Consider the following 21,142-nt stretch of genomic DNA (forward strand, 5'->3'; position numbering starts at 1 on the left):
ATCTTGTCATTCTTAACCTGCTCTGTGAAAGAAATCGGCCTTGAAGGTTTGCCTTGGGGGGGTTTATTTGCATGTGCGTCTTTATGTTGTTTCCCAGGGCACAGTACAGATGGATGCATCGGGGATAGGACGGGATCGGATCCCACCGCCTCCCCTCCCGTTCCGTCCCAACCAGGGCCGCCCCCGCCAGCACCGCCCTCCCGCTCGGGCTCGACGGAAGTGAGGGCGGGGGGCGGGGCCGCGCGGCTCCCCGCGGGTCTGGGCCGCCGCCATTTTGTTGGCGCCCGGCGCTGCCGGCGGGACGGAAAGGGCCGGGAATTGCCTGGCGGCTCCTCCCCCGCCGGGCCCGAGAGGCGGGGACTGAGCGAGGCCCTGCCGGGACGGGACGGGGCGGCGGGGCTCAGCGCGGCGCAGCGATGTCGGCGTTCTCGGAGGCGGCGCTGGAGCGGAAGCTGTCGGAGCTGAGCAACTCGCAGCAGAGTGTGCAGACCCTGAGCCTGTGGCTCATCCACCACCGCAAGCACTCGGCGCTCATCGTCAGCGTGTGGGAGCGGGAGCTGCGCAAAGGTGAGGCCGGGGCCGGGTGGGCCCCGCCGGGGCGCCCCGGGGGCGGTGGATCCGGGGCAGGAGGAGGAGGCGAAGGTGGCGGCCCCCCCTGCGGTGTGTGCGGCGGCGGAAGCAGGGGGATGGCGGCGGGGATGCCCGGCCTGTGGATGGCAGGGAGAGGGCGAGGGTGGGCCCCAGCGCCTGGGGAGAGTGGAGCTACTGGGGCCAGGGTTCAGCCCCAGGTCTCGGTTTTTTGATGACCGTGGGCTGGGAGGTGCTTCTCCTCCCTCTTTTTCCCTCTACTCCCCTCTCTTCTGTCTTTTCCCTCCCATTATCCCTTCCTCCCTCAGCGAGATGCCTCTGAGGAGGCTGCCCCTCGTGTTTTGCCTCCCTTTTTTTCTTATGAAAGGAGAGAGGAAGGTGGGAAACAGGAGGGACGGGATTTGGGGGTTTTTGTTATTAATACAGGTAATTACAGGTCTTCCAAAGGCGGAACCTTTTAGGTATTGTCTTTCATCATCTCTGATGATGGTTGTTAGCTGTAATACTATTTGAATTTCTTGTCCACTCATGCCAGAAACTGTTCTTGTAGGGCAGCTGAGGATGGGAATACTCTGGAGGAAGAGCAATTTAATGTGTTCGAAGCGGTTTTTACTTCCTGTTTTTGCCAGATGGCTACTACCAGTGTTAGAATAATAATAAAAATGTATGTTTCTTTAGCTATGTTAAGTGTGCAGACTTAAATGCTTATGTGGCTTTCTTTTTAACAGGAAGGAACTTGCAGCTATAGATAGTGGTTCAGGGACTGAAAGGGAGAAATGGCATGTGAAGGTTTATTTGATGTGACTGGAAAATAACTTGATCTTAAATTAATTCATTTAAGAAATTAAAACTCACTTGATAGAACTCTGCTTTGCTCTAGGAAATATGGCTGTCTTCCAATAGCTTCCTTTGGAGCTTCGCTATTATGTGGATCTTTAATGGAAAAAGTAGAAGACTAGGCTTTCAAGTGGAGAGGAAAAATAGCAGTAAGCCATGACAGGACTTATGAAAGAGGAACCACTGAGTTTCATGTAACATGGCTACTGTGTTGGGTTTTTTTAAATACTCTTTTTGTGAGGAGTGTGATCTTTTGAACTTTCAGGCAAGAGTTGAATTCTTTTTTACCATTGCCCTAAGAAAGGCTTACTTGATGTATTTCATCTTATGAAATAAACACATTTTTACTATATGGTAGTTGCAAACTTGCTTTCTTGTTCGTGGAGCAAATTAATGGATCTCCCATCTGTGTCTGAAACATTTCACATTTCTAGGCCTTCTAATCAAACAACTTGAATGTTTGAGGTGGTGTATGATACTAGAAAGGCATCTTAAACTAGTTGAAATAGAGTCAGAGTTTGGTTGCTCATCTTAATTAATGTGCACAATACTACTACATAATAATGCAAGATGTTAATGGTCAATCTTTAACCTTAATTTTCCTGTTGTGCTGTTTGACTAATTGGAGAAATGAAGTCTTTGATACGTGGTCTATGTGTCTGAAGGTGGCATTGAGAGGCAAGGATAACCATCTTCTTAAAAAGTCAGAGGAATGCTTTGCTTTTTCTCAGCTTTCAGTTTCTGACTTCCACTTCTAAGCCTGTTTTGAGCTTTGGATGAGCATAGCTGCCATAATTGGTTTTGTCTTGAGTTTGTCGAAGCTGTTGTCCAACTTTTGAACCTGACATAGTTAATATACAAAGGATGTATTTTAGTTTTTCATCTCTGATAACAGTACCTGAGTTTCAAAAATGTTAGCTTGCATTCACCCAATATTAACTTTTTGCTAATTGCGTCACAGAATTGCAATATAGCCCCTAATCTCCACAGGGTGGGTGTAGTGATCTAAGTGGACAGCACGTGGAGGATGGGAAGGAAAACCAGTGTACTGTGGTGAAGTGAGGTGCATAAACACCACAAAGCAGAATGCTAGCAGTGAGGCTGTAAACAGAGTAAGTTTAAGGCTCCTGACTTGCCTTCCATCCAAGCTGTATGAACATGATTCCTCTCCTACTTGAGAGGAAAATTACCTCTATTTGGAGAATACGTACACAAAAATTACTGGCATTGCCAGCTGCTATTGCTAGCCAGCAGTGTACTGGCACTGAAAATTGAATCTTGCCTTTCTAAATTTTATTTCCTTTCATTGTATATCTATTGTCACCCTCATCTCCAGACCTTCCTTCCAGCTTACTCCCTTTCGGGCTTATGGAACATGGTATAACTAACTAGGTTGAACACAATATAGCGTGATGTTACATTTTTTCTGGATGCTTTCAGTTTTGGTAAAACATCACTTGAGTCAGATGAGCTTGCATGAGCCTTTCTGAACATGTCTCTAGTGATTCATGAAAACTGAGTGCTAGGATCTGAGCTCTTTTGTTCCTAAATGTTTGGTTCTGATTCTTTTATTTTTAAAATAGTTGGAGTAGAGGTGAAGAGGCAGCTTTTCAAATGCACACATAATTTACACAACATAAAGTCTTAGTGCCCTTCTGTTTACTTGGCTTAATTGATACTAGTCAGGTCTCATGTTCTGGCATATCTAGAGATCATCGGTTCCATACACCTTCATGTACAGGTTTTCTTGAAAAGTTTGTACTGAGGAAAATGATCCTGCTTTGGCTAGATTTCAGATGTATGTGAAACGTAACACTTGAAGTTAAATAGTTAATTACTTGGTAGTCATAAGCTTTTTCAGTAGTTAAGTAGTTAAGTAGTACTAATTAATTAACTTGTAATGTGAATACATCAGTCATTCCCAAAATGCAACTGGTGGGCCCATTTAAACTATGTAATTTTGTGTATCCATAAAGGGAATAACTTACTGGGTATTTTTTTTAAACTGAGTAGTGGTATAATAACATAAAAATTTGTTGTGTAAACCTGCAGTCAGTAAGTGGCTGCTGGGAAAACCCCTAGGAACACCTTTGAATAGGCTTTTCTGAGATGGAATCTGTTGAGAATTATTTTTTGTTACTTGCAAATCAGGTATGTTCTCTTGCATGCATCTCTTGCTGCCTGGTTTCAGGATTCTCTGAAACGGTAGGGATTTTTTACTTGTTTGTATGTTTTGTTTTGAAATGAAAAATTTCAGTTCCGTAATTCAAAGCATCAGCCTTCAAGGGTGAACAATAAGTGCTTGTTCAGGAGGCTCAGTGTGCAATTTGCAGTACTGGGTTAAAATGAATTCTTTTTCAAAGAAAAACAAACCCCAAACTTGCTAAAAGTTTGTTATATAGGAGTTGTTATTTTAAGCTCCAATTAGTTGTCTGTAATAATCTTTTCCTGTCATCTCATTTTCTGTTAGCTTTTCCAGGTCCAGCTCTGTCACTTGTTAGGTATTTATGTCCTAATGATATTTTAATAATCACAAAATATTCTGAGTTGGAAGGGACCCAGAAGGATCATCAAGTCCAGCTCTTGGCTCTGTACAGGACGTTGTCCTGTTGTATCTTTAAACCTAGTTTCAGATTCAAGTATCTGTTTCCTCAGAACCTGACATGGCATCTCATTGATTAGTCAGCCTCAGAAACTGATGCTGATCATCCCCCACCTCCCTTAATCACTTGCCCTCTTGTTTTGGCTGTTATCTGTCACCCCACCCGTGTCACACTGATCACTCTTCCCTGCACAGCTTATCTGGGTTAGCAGCTCTAAGACAGCCACAATTGTGTGAGTACATCTGGATGGATGTATTTTTTAGTGCTCGACTGTGACAGTTTACCTGCTCTTCCAGTTAATATGCCTTTTTGTTTTTTTTTTGGTTTTGTGGTGTTGAAGTCATTCAATGGTATGAGAAGCTACTATTCTTTGCTTATTTATAGTTGTTTGTCTGCAACTTCTGCTACTGAGACATATGCTGGTGTTTGGGTCCTCACTCAGCATAGCTGTTGGCATTGATGCAATATGTTTTCCTGAAGCTAGTGGCTGTTGTGGCAGCTGCTGAAATTTGGAAAATAGAGGATTTTAGTAGGCAAATTGAGAAGGCCTAGCAACACTGAAAGCAGATTTGAAAGTTGTATTGCATTTAAATTACTCTGATACTCAAGTCAACTGCTTTGAAGCACAACTACAGCCAAAACTGATTGCAGTATATTGCCTTGCAGATGGGAAGTAGATCACAGGAAATAAGTTCCTGATTTGCAATTATTTTCTATACTATGTCGTGTAGCTTTTTCTGCCAGAAGGGATCTTTCTGTACTGGTGATTGTGAGGTTATTTTACTTAATGGTGCTATAGTGTCATTGGCCCATGTGAGAGAATAAATAGATTCTGTTTTAATTAAAAGAAAGAAAACTGTGGCTTCCTGACTTTGTTGGTTAGTAGGTGTTCTTGAGGAGACCAGTAAGAATACTTAAGACAGAGGTGCTTGTGGGTGCCTTCCTGCTTATCCAAGTGAATTTTCTCATCTATGTCAAAAGGTTTGGAGATCATCAAATAACAGGCAAAACTTTAGGTGAATTGGAGTAATTGAGTCAGGTTAGAGAAACCTATTTGCTACACAGGTGATTTAAAAAACGGCCTACGGTTAGGAGCAACAGAGTAGCAATATAAGAGTATAACTATTCAAAATAGTTATATTTGGATAGTGTACTCCAAATATGTATTAGTGCTGTATCTCGAGACCTCATATTTTACCTGTACCTGCCTGTCTTTCACCATTCTGCTTCTGAATACTTAAGTGTAGCGTCTTTTTCTTGTCCTGAAACTGTTGTTGCCGTTAATTCATATCCATCTTGGCATTGTACTAGCCACGCAAGCCAATGAAAGAAATTGGTTTGTTTCATGTGTTCAGGTAATTCAAGATACACCAAATGCAGTGGGGAAGCTTCTGCAGAGTAATTATGTTGGAATGGTTTCCTTGGTCTGTGACCAACTTTCTGCATCCCCTGGTAATTTGATGCTGATGGCCTTTTTCCCAGAAGTGTCTGTATGCTGTGTTCTCTTTGTTATTGGCCTCCAAACTCAAAGTCCTAGTACTTGGACTGTCAATCCAAGTGGGCAGTCCCATTCCCCTCTTTGAAAAGAAAACACAGCAGTTATCAAACCTTGGTAAAATTCACCAGGAGAATCAGGTGACTGTGCAATGTTGAACACTTAGTTTAACTTTTTCTTAAAAGAAGGTTAATGAATTTTAAGTGCTCACTGTACAGTGTACCTTTTATGGATTATGTTATCTTTAAATTGTCTTTTCTGGTGGCAGCCTCTCAAGTGGCTTTTTACAGTCATGTTACAAAAAATGCTGCACTTCATCAGCTTGCATAAAAACTCAGGTTAGCTCTCCTCAGTGTGAAGAATCAGTGATCTTGCCCTCAAGCTTCAGTGCTGCTTGACCTGAAGATGTTTGGTTGTGTAATAAAAAGCCTGAAAGCTTGTCGAGTGTTTACAGATATGTTGTGAACTTCTCTTGCAAAGGTGTGAAACGTGCTGTGAGACAGGAAGTGTCCTAGAGATTCTAGAAGTGATGACACTCTCCTGCATGTGTGTAGACTAAAGTAATTCTAAAGCTATTGAGCCAAGTCTTTATTTGAATCCATATTACATAACTTTCATGGCGAGGCTTCGTGAACGAAGATTTGGGAAGGCTCTATCCACATTTGCTACAGGCACGTTGGTGGCTTATGAGGCCAATACGTGACAGACATATCCGATTGCAAAAGGCACAGCAGAAAGACTCCTTGGATGGTGTATTCTGCAATACACGGTTCTTTCTGCGTTGCCTTTTTACCTCGAGAGTGATCCTGCGTGTGTTCTCGAAGGAGACAGCTGCGTTATAGATGGTGTGTCTCCAGGCCTCCCGATTTGAGGCCAGAGTAGACCAGTTGTGTTGATCAATATGGCCAAGGCTGAGATGTTGTTTCAGGGAGTCCTTGTATCTTTTCTTCGGGGCTCCTCTCATGCGGCAGCCAGTGGCAAGCTCACCATAGAGCAGGATCTTAGGGAGGCAGTGGTCCTTCATCCTCGAGACGTGCCCTGCCCATTGCAGCTGTGTTCTCAGTAACATGGCCTCAATACTTGTGACAGCTGCTTGCTCAAGAACAGATGTGTTGGTCACATAATCTGACCAGTGGATGTTTAAGATTGAGCGGAGGCAGCATTGATGGAAGCGTTCTAGGAGACGCAGGTGGTGGCGGTAGATGACCCATGTTTCGGAACCATATAGGAGAGTAGACAACACTATGGCTTTGTAAACACTGATCTTGGTGCTTTTCTTCAAGTGTTTATTACGCCATACCCTTTTGTGGAGTTTTCCAAAAGCACTATATGCCTTAGCTAACCTGTTGTCTATCTCTCCATCGATCTTACCATCTGAGGAGATGAGGCTACCAAGGTAATTAAACTGTTGGACTGATTTGAGCTCTGATTGGCCAATGGTGATATGGGGATGATGGAAGACTTCCTGAGGTGCAGGTTGATGGAGGACCTCAGTCTTCTTTAAGCTGACTTCCAGCCCAAAGAGCTCAGCAGCATCTGCAAAGCAGGATGTTAAACGCTGCAGGGCAGCTTCTGTGTGGGCCACAAGGGCGGCGTCATCAGCATAAAGCAGCTCCCAGACAAGATGGTTTAAGGTCTTGGTGTGGGCCTTCAGACGCCTTAGATTGAATAGGCTTCCATCAGTACGGTATCGTATGTAGATACCGTCCTGATCATCGAGGTCTGCTGTGGCCCTTTGGAGCATCATGCTAAAGAAGATGGTGAATAGGGTAGGAGCGAGAACGCAACCTTGTTTCACTCCATTCTTAATTAAAAAGGGCTCAGAAAGAGTGTTGTCATATCTGACTTGGCCGTGCTGATCCTCATGAAGTGAGATGATCATCTTAAGGAACTTGGGGGGACAACCTAAACGTTCCAAAATCTGCCACAGACCTTTTCTGCTCACAGTATCATAACTTTAGTGTGCTAAATAAACTGTTTAGTCCTGATAACTGTTGTGGGGTTTTAATATACTGAAGCTTATTATCTCAAAACCTCTTGTTAGATGGTATTTTCTTTCAAGGTCAGTCAACGTAGCAAAGCTGGGCTGTGGAACCTTAAAGCCTGATGTAACATTTTCAGATGGCTCAGTCAATCTATACAGTTGAAGTGGGATGTGAGTGAAATCTCTTATGCTTGGGTGTTTTTCTGTAGTTATATCTAAGATGGCAAATATCTCTTGGCTCTAGGGAAGAGGTGTAGAACAGCATGAAACTAATGGACATGTTACTAGCAATCTTCATGAGAGCTCAATTTCAAAATCAGGAGGTAAACCTGGAGAAGACAAATATAGGTGATTATGGTGCCTTTGATTGCCAGAGCTAAACCTCAGTGAAAATGACCATCTTATTGCCTTTCAAGGTAAAATACTAGTTTTTTGCACTAAAATGGTGTCTTATCAGTGTTAAGAGCTCTCTAAGTGTTATGGACTAAAGCATGTAATGTCAGGGCATCTATATTGAACTGGCAAAGAACCAGGCGTACCAGGTATGCTTTCCTAAGAAGCGTGGCTTGCCAAAAACTAAGACTTAATAATGTAGTTTCCACTTAGATACCTCAGTATGCCAAGTGTAGGTGAAATATCATTAATATCTGAGGGATATTCATTGGCATTTAAACATATCAGGTACATTTTTCGGACAGACATAGTTTCATTTGCAAGATGCAGATCCCACTTAGTGTCATTGTGGATGCTTTATAATCAGAATAATATGCTTAATATGGTCTTACACCAACCAGCACTGTTGACATGTTAAAATATTTCAGAATACAGTGCTTCAGGGAGCTACTTTGGTGGCTAAATGGTAAATCTAACTGAAACAAGCAGAGGAGTTATGTGAACGCTGCACAAATCTTCTGAAAAGATGACTCAGTCCAATGTGGATGATTTCTTAGAAGTTTTGTGTTAGCTCACTATACTGTTAGGGTACCAGAGGTACTGTGGGCTGGCTACTTAAAACACTGTACACTCTGGCAGCATGTGCCTTACAGATCCTTCTTCAACCTAAGTTCTTATGTTTTTTTCCCTTCATTTTCTTCTCACAGTAGGAATGCTTTTGCTAATAGCCTTGCCACGTGTTGAGGACACTTAAAATAATCCATTTGATCCATTTTGTTGTTCTGAGATTTATCAAAGCCCTGGACTGCAAAGTTCGTGTCACTACAAGTGAAGAGAGATGCTTTTAACATATTTTTTTTCCAGAACAGATCTATATGGTCCTGAATTCAGTTTTGTATTTCAGACTTCAATAGTTAATTTACAGTCATAGTAGAATGCTTGTCAGCTTCAGTTGCCAGAGGTTACATTGTACTTTAGTCTCGTGGGTAAGGCAGGTTGCTAGTAGATCAGTATGTAAGTCTTGAAGATTTGTGAAATGAAAGGAAACCATTCTCAAGACTAGGCATAATTTTCAGCATTGGAATTTTGTGTACCACATTCTTACAGCAAGAGGGATTCAATTTTATTTCACAATTGTCTTTGTGAACATAAGGGTACAGTATTGATTGAACTTTTAACCAAAGCCACAGTTAGCTTAATAGTGGGTTTAGGATTTTTGTTCATTATATACAGCTTTGTTTATGTTGAATTGTAATAGCAAGCTGAAAAGGTACTACTAGGTGAAATAAGCCTGAAAGTGAGTTTCTGGGTTTTCAAAGGCTTTTCCAAACCTGGTACATGGATGTCTTTACTGCAGTGAATAGATCAAGTCTAGGTTTTGTGAGAATCAGCACTACCTGACTTCGTGGCACTGTGCATGCACCTCCTGTCTTTGCCAGCCCAATTGATTTGGCTTATGTTGGAAAGATAAGATTTGTCACAAATTGGTTACATCACTGGGCATTGAAACATGACTTTTTTTCTGTAAAATGGATGAACAAGGACCTGTTTTGCAGTTCCAGAGGATATAGTATGGGGAGTCGCCTGCTTCATTAGATTTTGAGTCATAATTCTGGGCTTATTTAAGAAATGGGGAGGAGTGCAGGGCCATCTTTGGTAAGTGCTCGTTACTTTTTGGTATGCCTGTGAGACAATATATGTTTTCTAAGATTCTCTCTTTGAATAATTCAAAGCTTTCTATGTGTCAGAACTTTGATTTACCTGAAACCTAGGTAGGACATGTGTTGTTGTATCATCAATCAGGTTTTAATATGGAAATTGAGTAGCATAAGTCTAGAAAATCTACATTTTAGATTAACCAGATTTTGTCACAAATTTATTTCCTATAGTGACTTCAGTGTTTGGAGTAGACTTTTAATAGATCCACCTTGTGTCCAGCACTTCCAAGCTAATTCTTTTTTTTTGCCACTCTTTAGTTTGCCTTGATTGTAAGAGATAGGTGTGTTTTTACATTTAACAGAGGTGGTTTTTTCCCCCCACTTAGTCCAGAACTCTCAACTTGTTAGATATGTCTGTCCAAGAGGATGGGAAAAATTCAGTACTTCAAGGAGAAATCCCTCAGAAGAGTCTTTCCGTAGTGCAAAATTTATTCTCAAAAGCATTTCCCTGGAGTGAAAGCATATCAACAATGAATTTTCTCTTTGTATGTGAGGGTCATGGTTCTGCATTTTTGAGAGGTTGGAATAGAAATTAACAAAATCAAATCATATTGTGGACTAAGCATGAATTATAGGAAATCCTAGACTGGCTTTACTACAGTTGAGAGGGCAGAAAAACCTCGTCTTTCAAAAGAAACCTCTTTTTAAAATCAAAGTGTACATACTGAGACTATGTAGTGGTAATGATATTCTGGTGATAACCAAGGATAGAAGTGTTACAATAAGAGTTATAGACTTGTAGACTACTGAAGATTAGATGAAGTATGATTGTAAATGAAAACACCCAGGTAGGAACACTTAAAAAACATGGAATAGATTTTCAAAAGCAACTTGTAAATTGCAAGCTTGTAATCTATTGCACATTAATGGAGAGGAGGTAGAATACTTAAGATGCTTGGAGAAGGGATACACCAAGGAGCCTGAAAGTGGTTTTTGAATGTTTTCTTGATGTTACAGCTACCAGCATGTGAGTATTTTAACAATTAGGAGATGAGGGTGGAAAGTATCACAGTGATAATAAGGAGACTGACTAGGGGTTGACTGTTCAGTTTGCTCAAATGCAAGAATGAGAAGTGGCTATGTAAGACTGATGAAATTCAGACTGCAAAGGAGGAGGTTCTTCACAGGAATGAATGACTGTGGATCTGTGAAGTGACTTGTGAGAGGACTTCATGAGTGTAAGAAATTTATGCAGGCTCAAAGGAAAGCTGAAGAAATCCATGAGGGCTACCTAACAGACAAATCTCATAAGACTCAGGAAAACACCTGAGAATAGTTGGGGTCTGAAGGACACTTTGAAAACAAACAGGAAAAACCCCAGATATTCCAAAGATGATGCTAAAGGGAAGTTTTCATACTATGAAGGAAGAGGAATTTGTACAAAGAGAGCAGAAGAGAGAGAAAACCCAATGGGTGACTGGAGTCTTTTCACATGAAAATGCTGTAAATGTGAAATGGTTGTAAGCAGTAATGAAAACAGAAAAAAACATCTTTTATTTCAGAGTGGGGGAGGTCCGGAGGTGGGTGTTTGCATTTGGTATAAATGTGGATAAATAGGTATTAGTTAAAGGAAATAAAATTTCTAATTATTCTTTATTATTCTTTTTATTAGCAAAACCAAATAGGAAGCTGACATTCCTGTACTTGGCCAATGATGTCATACAGAACAGCAAAAGAAAAGGACCAGAATTTACAAAAGACTTTGCTCCAGTAATAGTGGAGGCTTTTAAGCATGTTTCAAGGTACGGTAAACTTGTATGTGCAGTGTCCTTCTTCATACTGTGTTTGAGGGGGATTTAGAGAAGTCCTCAGTTGGTCTCTTCTGGCCCAGCTAGTCTTTGTGTGCTATTTCTCTACTTGAGGTCTTGTTAATTTAATTTATTCAGTGTTCTTTTGATCTTGGAGAGTCTTAATGCTGTTGGATGAAGTTTCATAGTAAATTCGTCAGCATTCAGTCCATTCTGCTTTGGAAAGCTGTCAGCTATTCCTGAAACTAAGACTTGCTTTCAGTCTGTGTGTATGTGCTGCAACAGTTTGATATTTTTCATTGCTGGTGTTTCATGATTTGTTTTTCCCCAGCAGCCATTAATCTCATCGCATGAGGAAGCTAGAGTCTTGATACAGGATTATTTTCACAATGATACACAGCTGTCGAAGCAACACAAACCTATTTGCAGTGTTTGCATACTAGGGTTACAGACCTACAGATTTATGGGTTGAGCAAGAAAACAGAGTTGGGCATTGGCCCTTTTTTATTTATGTGCTTGCTAAGACACCATGAACTGGCATTTGCTTTTCTTTCTTTAAAATGTGATTTTGTTATTTTCTGAGATTATTTGACTTCTGATGCTTGGATATTGCTAAGGTATGTGAAGGTTCTTCTGTGAAAAATAATAATATAGCAGCACTGTACTTCTACCTAGTGCTGATAATTGCTTTTTTCCCCTGTAACAGTGAGTCTGATGAGAGTTGTAAGAAACACCTTGGCCGAGTGCTGTCTATCTGGGAAGAAAGGTCTGTTTATGAAAATGATGTATTAGAACAACTTAGGCAAGCTTTGTGTAAGTATTTTGTGTGTATATCAAGGTTCAGTCTCTTCTTTGAAATACTATTTCCCTGACTGCTCTGTTTTCATTTAGATGGAGACAGAAAGGGGAGGAAGCGCACGTATGAACAGATAAAAGTTGATGAAAATAACTGTTCACCTCGAAGTTCTCCCACTGACCCTCCTCAGGTAAAAACATATTTATAAAATTCTGTATTTACAAATTATTTCATGCAGAATTTTTCAGTTACTCCGGTTTCTGAATGATCTCTGTTTTTCTTTTTAATGAGGTACTGTTTCTGTACAAAAACTTTTCACAGTATTTCAGGTTACATGTATGTTGTAACTTTAGTCATTTGACACTAAACCTGAATGTATTAACTGTATGTCCAGCTTTGCTCACATCAGGATTTCAGCAGTAGTTTCTACAGTGTTTTGGGTTCTCATTCAGTTTCCAGGGTAGTAATGAGTAACCCATGTGTTAGAGTAAGATTGTTATGGATTTATCAGTAAAATATTTCTCAGAGTTGCAATCATGATGGTTGGGAAAAATTGTCTACCTTGCACTGTTATAGCTTTCCTAATTCGTGCGGGTTTTTTATTATGGTATTGCCCTATCTCAAAAGGCTTTTTGTTATGGTCAGGAATGACTGTCCTCAAATAATCACATGAGCTCTACTTTCAAAAGAAGCACACTGATCTAGTCTGATGCAATAGTGAAGCAAAATGACACGAAAGATAATGTTAAAAATCTATAGTAAAATGAAAGGTATTGTAAAATATTCACTGTCAAAAAAAAAAGATGTATAAATAGTCCTTATATACCGAGAATTTAAATGAAAAAAATCTGTTGGAGGAAGGTGACCTTTAAAACTGGGAACGCTGCAATATTGTCCTGAGAATGAAAGGTTTGGTTTTGTTTTCCATCTAAAAGCTGATGCTGCAAATGCTGTTGAAATTGCCATCAAATCAATTCCAAAGCTTATTGTAAGACACTGTTTTGTTCTAGGATCCGTTTACTTAAAGTAGTTCTCCATCTTGCATGCTTTTTTCAGACCACAGATCTCATTAGAGCATTACAAGAACTAGAAAATGCTGCCTCTGGGGATGCAGCAGTTCATCAGAGAATAGCCTCGCTGCCTATAGAGGTCCAAGATGTGTCCCTGTTAGACAGAATAACAGGTGAGGCTTGGGGACCCAGTAACCAAGATGCTGTTCTGAGAACCTAACGATGTGTGATGAAATCACGCTTTACTTGTTTTTCTCTGCTTGCTTTTTAGATAAGGAATCTGGAGAGCAACTTTCCAAAATGGTAGATGATGCTTGTATGTTGCTGGCGGATTACAATGGCAGGTTGGCAGCTGAAATAGATGATAGAAAACAGCTGACTCGAATGTTATCAGACTTTCTCCGATGTCAAAAAGAATTCCTTGCAGAGAAAGAACATAAGCTGGAAGTGCGTAATGTTTTGTTTTAGTCCATTCTTCACTAAAGCTTGTTCTTGCAAATGTTTTTAGTTGGCCTAAAAAACTGTTATCTCCAAAGATAAATATTTAATTGCCACTCTTACATCTTTGCTTCCAGCACATTATTAACATTTTGTTTGATTCCAGTGTTCATAACCTGTTAAACCAGCTCTTTGGTTTTTTAGCTATTCAGTCTTTGTTATATGTACAGACTTAGTTTTAGTAGTGCAGATAAAAACTCTTACCCTGAGTGTTACAAACGTAATTTCTCACAATTTTTTTTCATGCTCCTTTCATTCATTGTTGTAAGTCTTAGTTATGTATTTGCTAAAGGATAAGAATTTAATCATTGGTTTCAGCACAACTTTTTAACCAGACTCAAGCATCCATTAAACCTAGTAAAATGTAGATTTAGCCTCTACAGCCTCTAATACAGCTGGTTAGCAGCACTAGCACCATTAGGACCAGACAGATCATAATAAAAGAAGGATGCAGAGTCAGCAGCTCATTATGAACATGATCCCCTAAGTTATTCTATTCTTTGCTATTCCCAGTCATCTGTTTTCCTTTCCTACCATGTAATACTGTAAAGCCTCCTGTTGAACATCCCACATATTTAGAATATGTCCATAATTTTATGTCAATTGCTTACCAGGGCTAACTTGAGTACTACAGTAATAGAACTGAAGCTGTATCATTTTTCAAGAGGAGATATCCAAACAATTGCAGTGCCCTGTAACTGTAGCATAAGCATACATGGTGCCCAAATTAATTACTCTTGAGGTTTCATCATACAGGCCTGTCAGGAACATTTTCTTTGCTTAATGGGGTTTTTTTACCTTTTTATAACTTGAGTTCAGATTTTGTATTGCCTTTGTTCAGGAAAATACCGTTCACAATGTATTTGAAGTCATCATTCAGATCAGTTGTATCATTCCCACTCTTATTTCCTGACTTACTTACTTTCCTCTATGCCTCACAGAAAAGCAATTGATGAAGGTTCTTCCTGTCAACTTTACTGTGTGTGTTTATCCTGTGGGAAGAATATCAACCAACTTCATGTAAGATAGGTGGTATCACAGTAGTTCTGATTGCAATAGCAACTGACCCAACTGGATAATGGAACCTGGAAGATTAAAGAACAGGAAGCCTTAAGCTTTTCATCACATGCCCTACCTCCCCTCTGACTGTGTGTAGTGGGTTTGAAGGACAAATACCCAATTTCAGTGAAGGACTGGTTGTCTAGAGACACTGACTTGTTTTTGTAGCTCAGTACCAGCAATTATTCCCTGTTTAGGTATAGTAGACCACTGGGATAGTTGCTCAAAAGGCAGTGACTTGGTGTTTCAGACAGATTTATAATTCTGTGAAAACAAGAGAGCTCAATTAAAAAGAAATCACAAATGGTAGTGCAGCTGTGAGCAGATTCTGCCCTTGTTCATTGTTTTCATCAAATATAAACCAGTTTAATTTCCCAGTATTACTAGATCAGAGAATTCATAATTGTAAGAGACAGGAGTTGCGTATTACTGGGCTGTCATAATCCTTAAAACCAGGTTTCTTGGCTGAATTATTTAAACTGCTAAAGAATTGCATTCTAATACAGCACAGTTCCTTTTTTGGACTAGTTCGAGGTCTTTCTTTAAAAAGCGGGAGACATTCTTCAGTAGCTGTAGCAGTCTGTTTTAAACAGATGAAGTCCTGGGATGTTGAAGGATACTGTAAGAATGTTTTTAGGCTGATCAGTGTGGTATACATGTGAATTACTAATAAAGAACTGTGAGCGGAGATGGTGTCAACCCAGGTTACTAATAAAGGCTGATGAGCCAAGAGATCGTTAAGAACAACGACCTTACAATGAAGTTTCTAAGCTAGTGTTAAGATAAATGAAGTGACCTCATGCTCACTACCATTAGTGCTTTTTGGTTTGAGAAGTGGAGGCTGATAAACATTTTGGTGTTTTGAAATGTTAAGATCAGGATGTTTTCATGATACTGTCTGCAGAGCCTCCTGACTTAGCTCCTGTGTTTTGTTTTTAGTTCCTAAGAAATGGAGATTGGAGATGAAGCAAGGACTCTGTCTTTACTGTCTTGGGAAATTCCATACCTTAAATTGAGCCTTGCTTCTTGGCTTCACATCTGAAATAGCACTGGGAAAGGGGCCTGTCACCTAATTCTTTGAGAATGTATTTCCCTGAACTGTGTTCCTAGGTTTCGCTGCTCAAGTGTGATTTCTGATGAAATTAATTTGTTCTAGACAAGATTATTTCTTTTGTTAGACTTCTGACTATTGACATTTTTCTTAGTATAACATGGTCTCTGGGTCATAACATATCAAGTCTTCATTTCTTCCTGAATTAGTATCACCAATCTGTGAGTATAATGCTGAGAGCCTAGCTTATTGATTTGTTAAACACCCAGGTATGGCAAGAAACAAGTGGATGTATTCTTGGTTGAATCTAGAAATGTTACTTGCTGTCGACCTGGTTTAACAGCGATAGAATTTGAATTTCCAGAGAATTCTCATTAGCTTTCAACTTTAGATGGGACCATTAGACCTAAATTTGCAGATCTTTTATCTTCTAAAGACAATTTACAGGTAAGTAATTTTGAATAACCAATCTTTCTATGAGTAGTTTTTTTAAGAATGAGAGTTTCTCTAATTGTTATTTCTGAAACAGAAGCGCATGATTCACATAAAAATAAAGGTAATGTATGCATTAAATCTTGAAAGGAGATTTTGGTAACAAATAAATAATACCATGTCTGCTTCAAAAGCTAACAGTATTGCTTAGTAGGTGACTTTCCTAAGTATGTTTGGGGTAAGTAGTGTCATTTTTAACTCTTAAATTGTTTTCTTTAACGTCTTTCTAGCTTCTGTTGCAGGTGGTGGACATGGACCTATCTTCTAATGATGTCACCATCCATTAGTACACACATCCTGCTAAAAATAAATTTAAGAATCAAAATCTTGTATTGTCTGTTGTTTTTGAAAACTTGAAGAGGAGGATTTCTGTAACTACTCATAGCAAACCTCTGCTATTTTCATCTATATTCTCACAAACATTACTGAGTTTATGCCTGAGATGGATAAATATTTATCCAGTGTCAATTCTTTTTCTTGAAGACTAAATCTTTCACGTGATTGTTCTTAAAACTCCCAGGTCCTTTTGATAAAATCATTCGAAATTTGCAATGGAGAAGTTTGGGGGTCACTTGCATTGAAGCTGCCATTACCAAAAGGAGAGAACTGTGAAAACAAGACTTTTTCAGACTTTCACTTACACTCTAGCTATTGGGTTTACATGATCAGAAATGAGAAGTGATGAATGTAGGGCTTGTCCTTCACAAGCACAATAAAAAACTTTATTAGGTAGCAGAGAATGTGTGTTTTATAATTGCACTTATGCCCTTTTGGAACCCCCCTCAAATTTCAGATCATCCTAAAGAGTATTTTCTCTTCACTTTTGTAAGTTTTAGATTAGTATAAATATTTAAGGTTCAGAGTACTGTAGCTCTGTCTAGGATTTCTAGCTAGATTAGAGAAAATGGAAATTTTTGCAGAAATAATTTTATGGAACCATTTCTTTATGAAAACTTTGAGTGCTAATACCATTTCAAGTTTTCTGCTCGTTGGGTTGACTGTTCCCACTTTGCTTCCTTTTTGTATACCCGTCCTAACTCCCTGCCCATCCCCTACTTTTTGAACAGAATTGTTGGTTGGTCTCTTGGTCTCACTGAAGGCTGATAAAAAGAGCTTTTTATGTTATACAGGAACAGATAATTGGGTATACATAAATTGATACCCAGGTGTGTTCATGTCCTTTTGATAAGACTGTCCTGTAAACATTCTGAGGTTAATATGACCTTAAAAATGAAATGAATGAGAGAAGTATTTGATTTACTGTTCTCTCATGTTGCTTTGCTTTTGCCTCTTCCACAGGTTGATTACAGGGTAAATAGTCTCTTACTACATTTCAAATAAAGGATCAGATAGTCTGAAATCTTACATGACTTATTAACAAGTGTGAGTAGGGGATCATGCAACCTTTTTCTAGAAAAACAAGACAGCCTCTCACATTCATTTTGACATTACGGAAAAATAAAGCATTGCTACACTTAGCGTATACTGGATGACCCAGTTTCTCACATACTGTTTCTGTCAACTTACCACTTAAAATTGGGGAATATGTTGTCACTAGATCCACATTTTTATGAAGGAAATACTACTCTGGGAAGTGAAACACTACTGTGTTTTAGCAGCTTGCATTTAATTAAGACACTTTTATTGATGATGTCACTGTCTTGCATTCCTGATTTTCTACAGCTGTATAGACAATATTCATATTCTTACACTCACACATCTGGTTATAAGTGTGGTTTCTTGGCATGTTGAGAGAACACTATATGTTCAGTACACTTCTATTATATGATTGAGCTTTATGGCTCAGTATAGTTTGACTTGTCTTCCTGAAGGTTTTGTCATGGATTTTTAAAGGTAAACAGCAAAAAGTTATTCACCCTTGTCTGTAGCTCTGGACTCAAAGGCCTTTTTTTTTTTTTTTTTTCATGATCGGTTCACAATTAATGGTTCCAAGTGTAGGCAAAAATGTTAAGTAAACAGTTCAGGGATGGCAATGGTATAACAGGCCTCTTGTCCTTAGGTTTTGTTTCACAATACAAGACTGGATTGGTACTATTGTCTGCTGTTGCCCTCCAGCATGGCCTTAATGTAATCACAGGGTGTAGTGCTTTCCTTGCTATTTTTTTTTTCTTTTTACCGCTTGTACTTCACTAGAACCTTTGTAAATCAGCTCTTTTTGTTCAGTGACAGATTACTTAGGGTAATATATTCCATCATGCTTCCTACTTTTCAAGTCCACTGCAAATAATTCATTTCTTCATAACCTTGCAACTGAGCAGCTAAAGTGTTCTGCTGAGCTTTGGTTGAAGTCAAAAATTGATTTGTAGCATGAGTCCTACACTGCCCTTTGTTAGGGGATAGAGTTTGCAGTATTGTAGGTGATCTCCAACTCCATAAATGTGGCAGCAGCACAGTAACTCAGGTTAATCTGGAGTTAAAGCTGAGCTGCCAACAATGCAACCATTACAGAACTGGTAGCTCGGAGGTAGCAGGAATTGGGCAGTAAGGTTCATCTATACTCATGAGGACTTCTGAATATTTAAGATCTTCTGATACATGCTTGGCAACGGAAATAGTGCTACCAAACAACATGTTGTGTGATCTCTTGACATGAATCATTAATTTCTGTTCAGGATTGCAGCTTCAAAAATTGAAGCTGAGTTGGCAGTGCTTCCAGTTTGTGGATTATGACTTATACAGAAAGAGGTGTTTGAGTCAATTCAGATATTCTTGTGCTAAGGGGAACGTGACTGTAGACCTTTTTATAATAAAGGGAGGAGACCTTCACCATAAGTACTTTCTTTCTGTTATGGCCCAGTTTCAAGTAACTTGTATTGTTTTTCAGAGAAATGTATGTAGCTCTTAACAATCAGGAAGGAAATATAGGCTAAGGATCTCTAATCGATGAATTCTCTTCATCCTAGCTCTCCCCATCCTACCCTGTACGAAATGGAATATTTAAAATAAGACCTGGGTTGGGTCTCTTTTCTGCAATAGAAGTAGGCTTGCAAAGCATTTCTACAGGTAGATAGTGTATCTTTTAAATGTGGTTGCTCTGTTTCCATGAGCACTTTTTTCAGTGGCAGGAGATACAGTTGTAGAGTTTTGTAGCAGTAATTTGCAGGACTAGAGTGGAGAACAGCAGCCTGGAGGTCAAACACAGCAAAGCAAAGCCAAGTGATCAGTGCATTTTATTGCACTGTGTTGTACGCATTTTATGAGCATAATGCTTATTTGACCCATTTCTCATAGCAAGCTTATAACCTGTCTGTACTTGAGTAATAAATAGACCTTTTTCATATAGTGACTTAACAGTTGCAGGCTCAGATACCATGGTGCATAGTTACTCAGTTTTCAGTACCTGAAAGAGTATTAGATATCACAGATCAATTCAGAACAGCAGAAACACTTGAAGACTTCCACATTTTAAATTGACTTGCCAGATATTTGAATATAAATCCTGACTTTACTAAAAGATCAGGCAGGTTGTAGGTTGTACTTTGCTTATCCTTGTAAAGTAAGGATAGTATTTGCTTCAGTTCATCACATTTTAAACATTGCTTGTCACCTTGAACATGCTCTGGTTTTAAAAAATGGTAATAAAAATGTTACAACTTTTTTTTTTTTTAACAATTTCACCCTTATTATTTGTGAAGGATGGGGTTTTTTAATTTTCACTCTGCAGCTTACCCATTACTTTTTATTTGAAAGGGGAAAAAAAGTACAAGATACCACAAGGTACCAGGTACTTTAATACCCTTGAGGTACCTTTTGAATTCCTCATTATAAAAATACAGAGAGAAGATACTGGTCTTACCTAAGCAGGACTTGGTGTTGTTTGCTAGGCTTTTAGACAGAATGCTCCTGGCTATTGCCAGCCAAAAACTTCATACTGTTAACCAAAATGAATGGATCTGTTTGTGTCACCCTCAGAAGAACAAGTTTTGCAGGTATGTAAAACCTTGTGCAAACATCTGAGATGTTGGGAAATTGAAAAGGAAATAATCAGTGTTATGTCTAGAACTTCCTAAATTTTTTGAAGAACAGCTATAGGTTGGCAAGTGACTGTGTGGTGCTTCCTGCAGCAGATGTTTCCTTTGCTCTGATCAGTTTGCTGGAAGAAAAAGAAAACCTGGATGTAAGAAATGGATATAAGAAATACTGAAACCATAGTGCCTGTTTGTGTTGGTAGTAGCAGTGAGGTCTTTCAAGTTAAGACTACACCTTTTCTGCAAGCCTTAATTTCCTGCTGTAATACTGTTACTGTTTACAACTTTTGCTAGACTTACTAAATTGTAATAATTTTTTTTCATCTGTGTTGTGAATACGAAGTTAGCAGAACTGTAAACCCTGCCTGTATCCCTCCCACAGCTAGAAACTTGCTTTTGGAATTATTTGTTAAAGCGGCTGTGAACTCTAGATAGGAATATAAGACCACACTGGGGTGAAATGTAGTAACTACACAGACTAAACACTGGGCTTTCTCTCTCAGGAGTTACAAAGGAAATATCTGTAGTCTAGTTTCAAAAAAGAATGTTATGGATGGAAAGGAAGAGGGAAGGGAATATATTGGAAATCTCTGCTCCACAATTGGAGATGACTTGTGTAAACAAACTGAGTGAAAATCTGTTGCTTTAGCTAATGTCTCCTGATAGTTTCATTTAATGGGAAAATAAGCCTATGTGTATTTGAAGATAAGTGTGTCTGACTCAAAAGCTGTGACTCAAAAGAGAACTTAATGTTCTCTTTAAATAGTGTCCTAATTAAGGCCTGTGCTGTTAGGCTGATACTCAAAAGTTACAATTGGAAATTTTTTCTGCCATCATTAAGATCTAGAAACTTTAATATGTTTTTTTTTTTGTTTAACGAG

At 39.2% G+C, this 21,142-nt stretch overlaps 1 protein-coding gene across 2 annotated transcripts in view; it reads left to right on the forward strand.

Annotated features, from left to right (window-relative positions):
* Positions 1 to 241: 241 nt before the first annotated feature.
* Positions 242 to 21,142, forward strand: part of RPRD1A (regulation of nuclear pre-mRNA domain containing 1A) — a 44,520-nt gene continuing 23,619 nt past the window's right edge. Inside the window, exons 1-7 of one of the 2 annotated variants that reach the window (XM_017814914.1) lie at positions 242 to 567; positions 11,231 to 11,360; positions 12,073 to 12,179; positions 12,258 to 12,352; positions 13,219 to 13,345; positions 13,444 to 13,619; positions 16,503 to 16,591. In XM_017814914.1, the coding sequence (XP_017670403.1) occupies positions 417 to 567; positions 11,231 to 11,360; positions 12,073 to 12,179; positions 12,258 to 12,352; positions 13,219 to 13,345; positions 13,444 to 13,619; positions 16,503 to 16,559 (843 nt within the window). In that variant the 5' untranslated portion in view covers positions 242 to 416 and the 3' untranslated portion in view covers positions 16,560 to 16,591. Of the gene's footprint in view, positions 568 to 11,230; positions 11,361 to 12,072; positions 12,180 to 12,257; positions 12,353 to 13,218; positions 13,346 to 13,443; positions 13,620 to 16,502; positions 16,592 to 21,142 lie in introns of those variants that run through there. The other variant, XM_017814913.1, reaches the window with a different exon arrangement.

This window comes from Lepidothrix coronata, unplaced genomic scaffold (genome assembly GCF_001604755.1).
Source record: "Lepidothrix coronata isolate B3197 unplaced genomic scaffold, Lepidothrix_coronata-1.0 Scaffold47, whole genome shotgun sequence".
Lineage (NCBI taxonomy): Eukaryota > Metazoa > Chordata > Aves > Passeriformes > Pipridae > Lepidothrix > Lepidothrix coronata.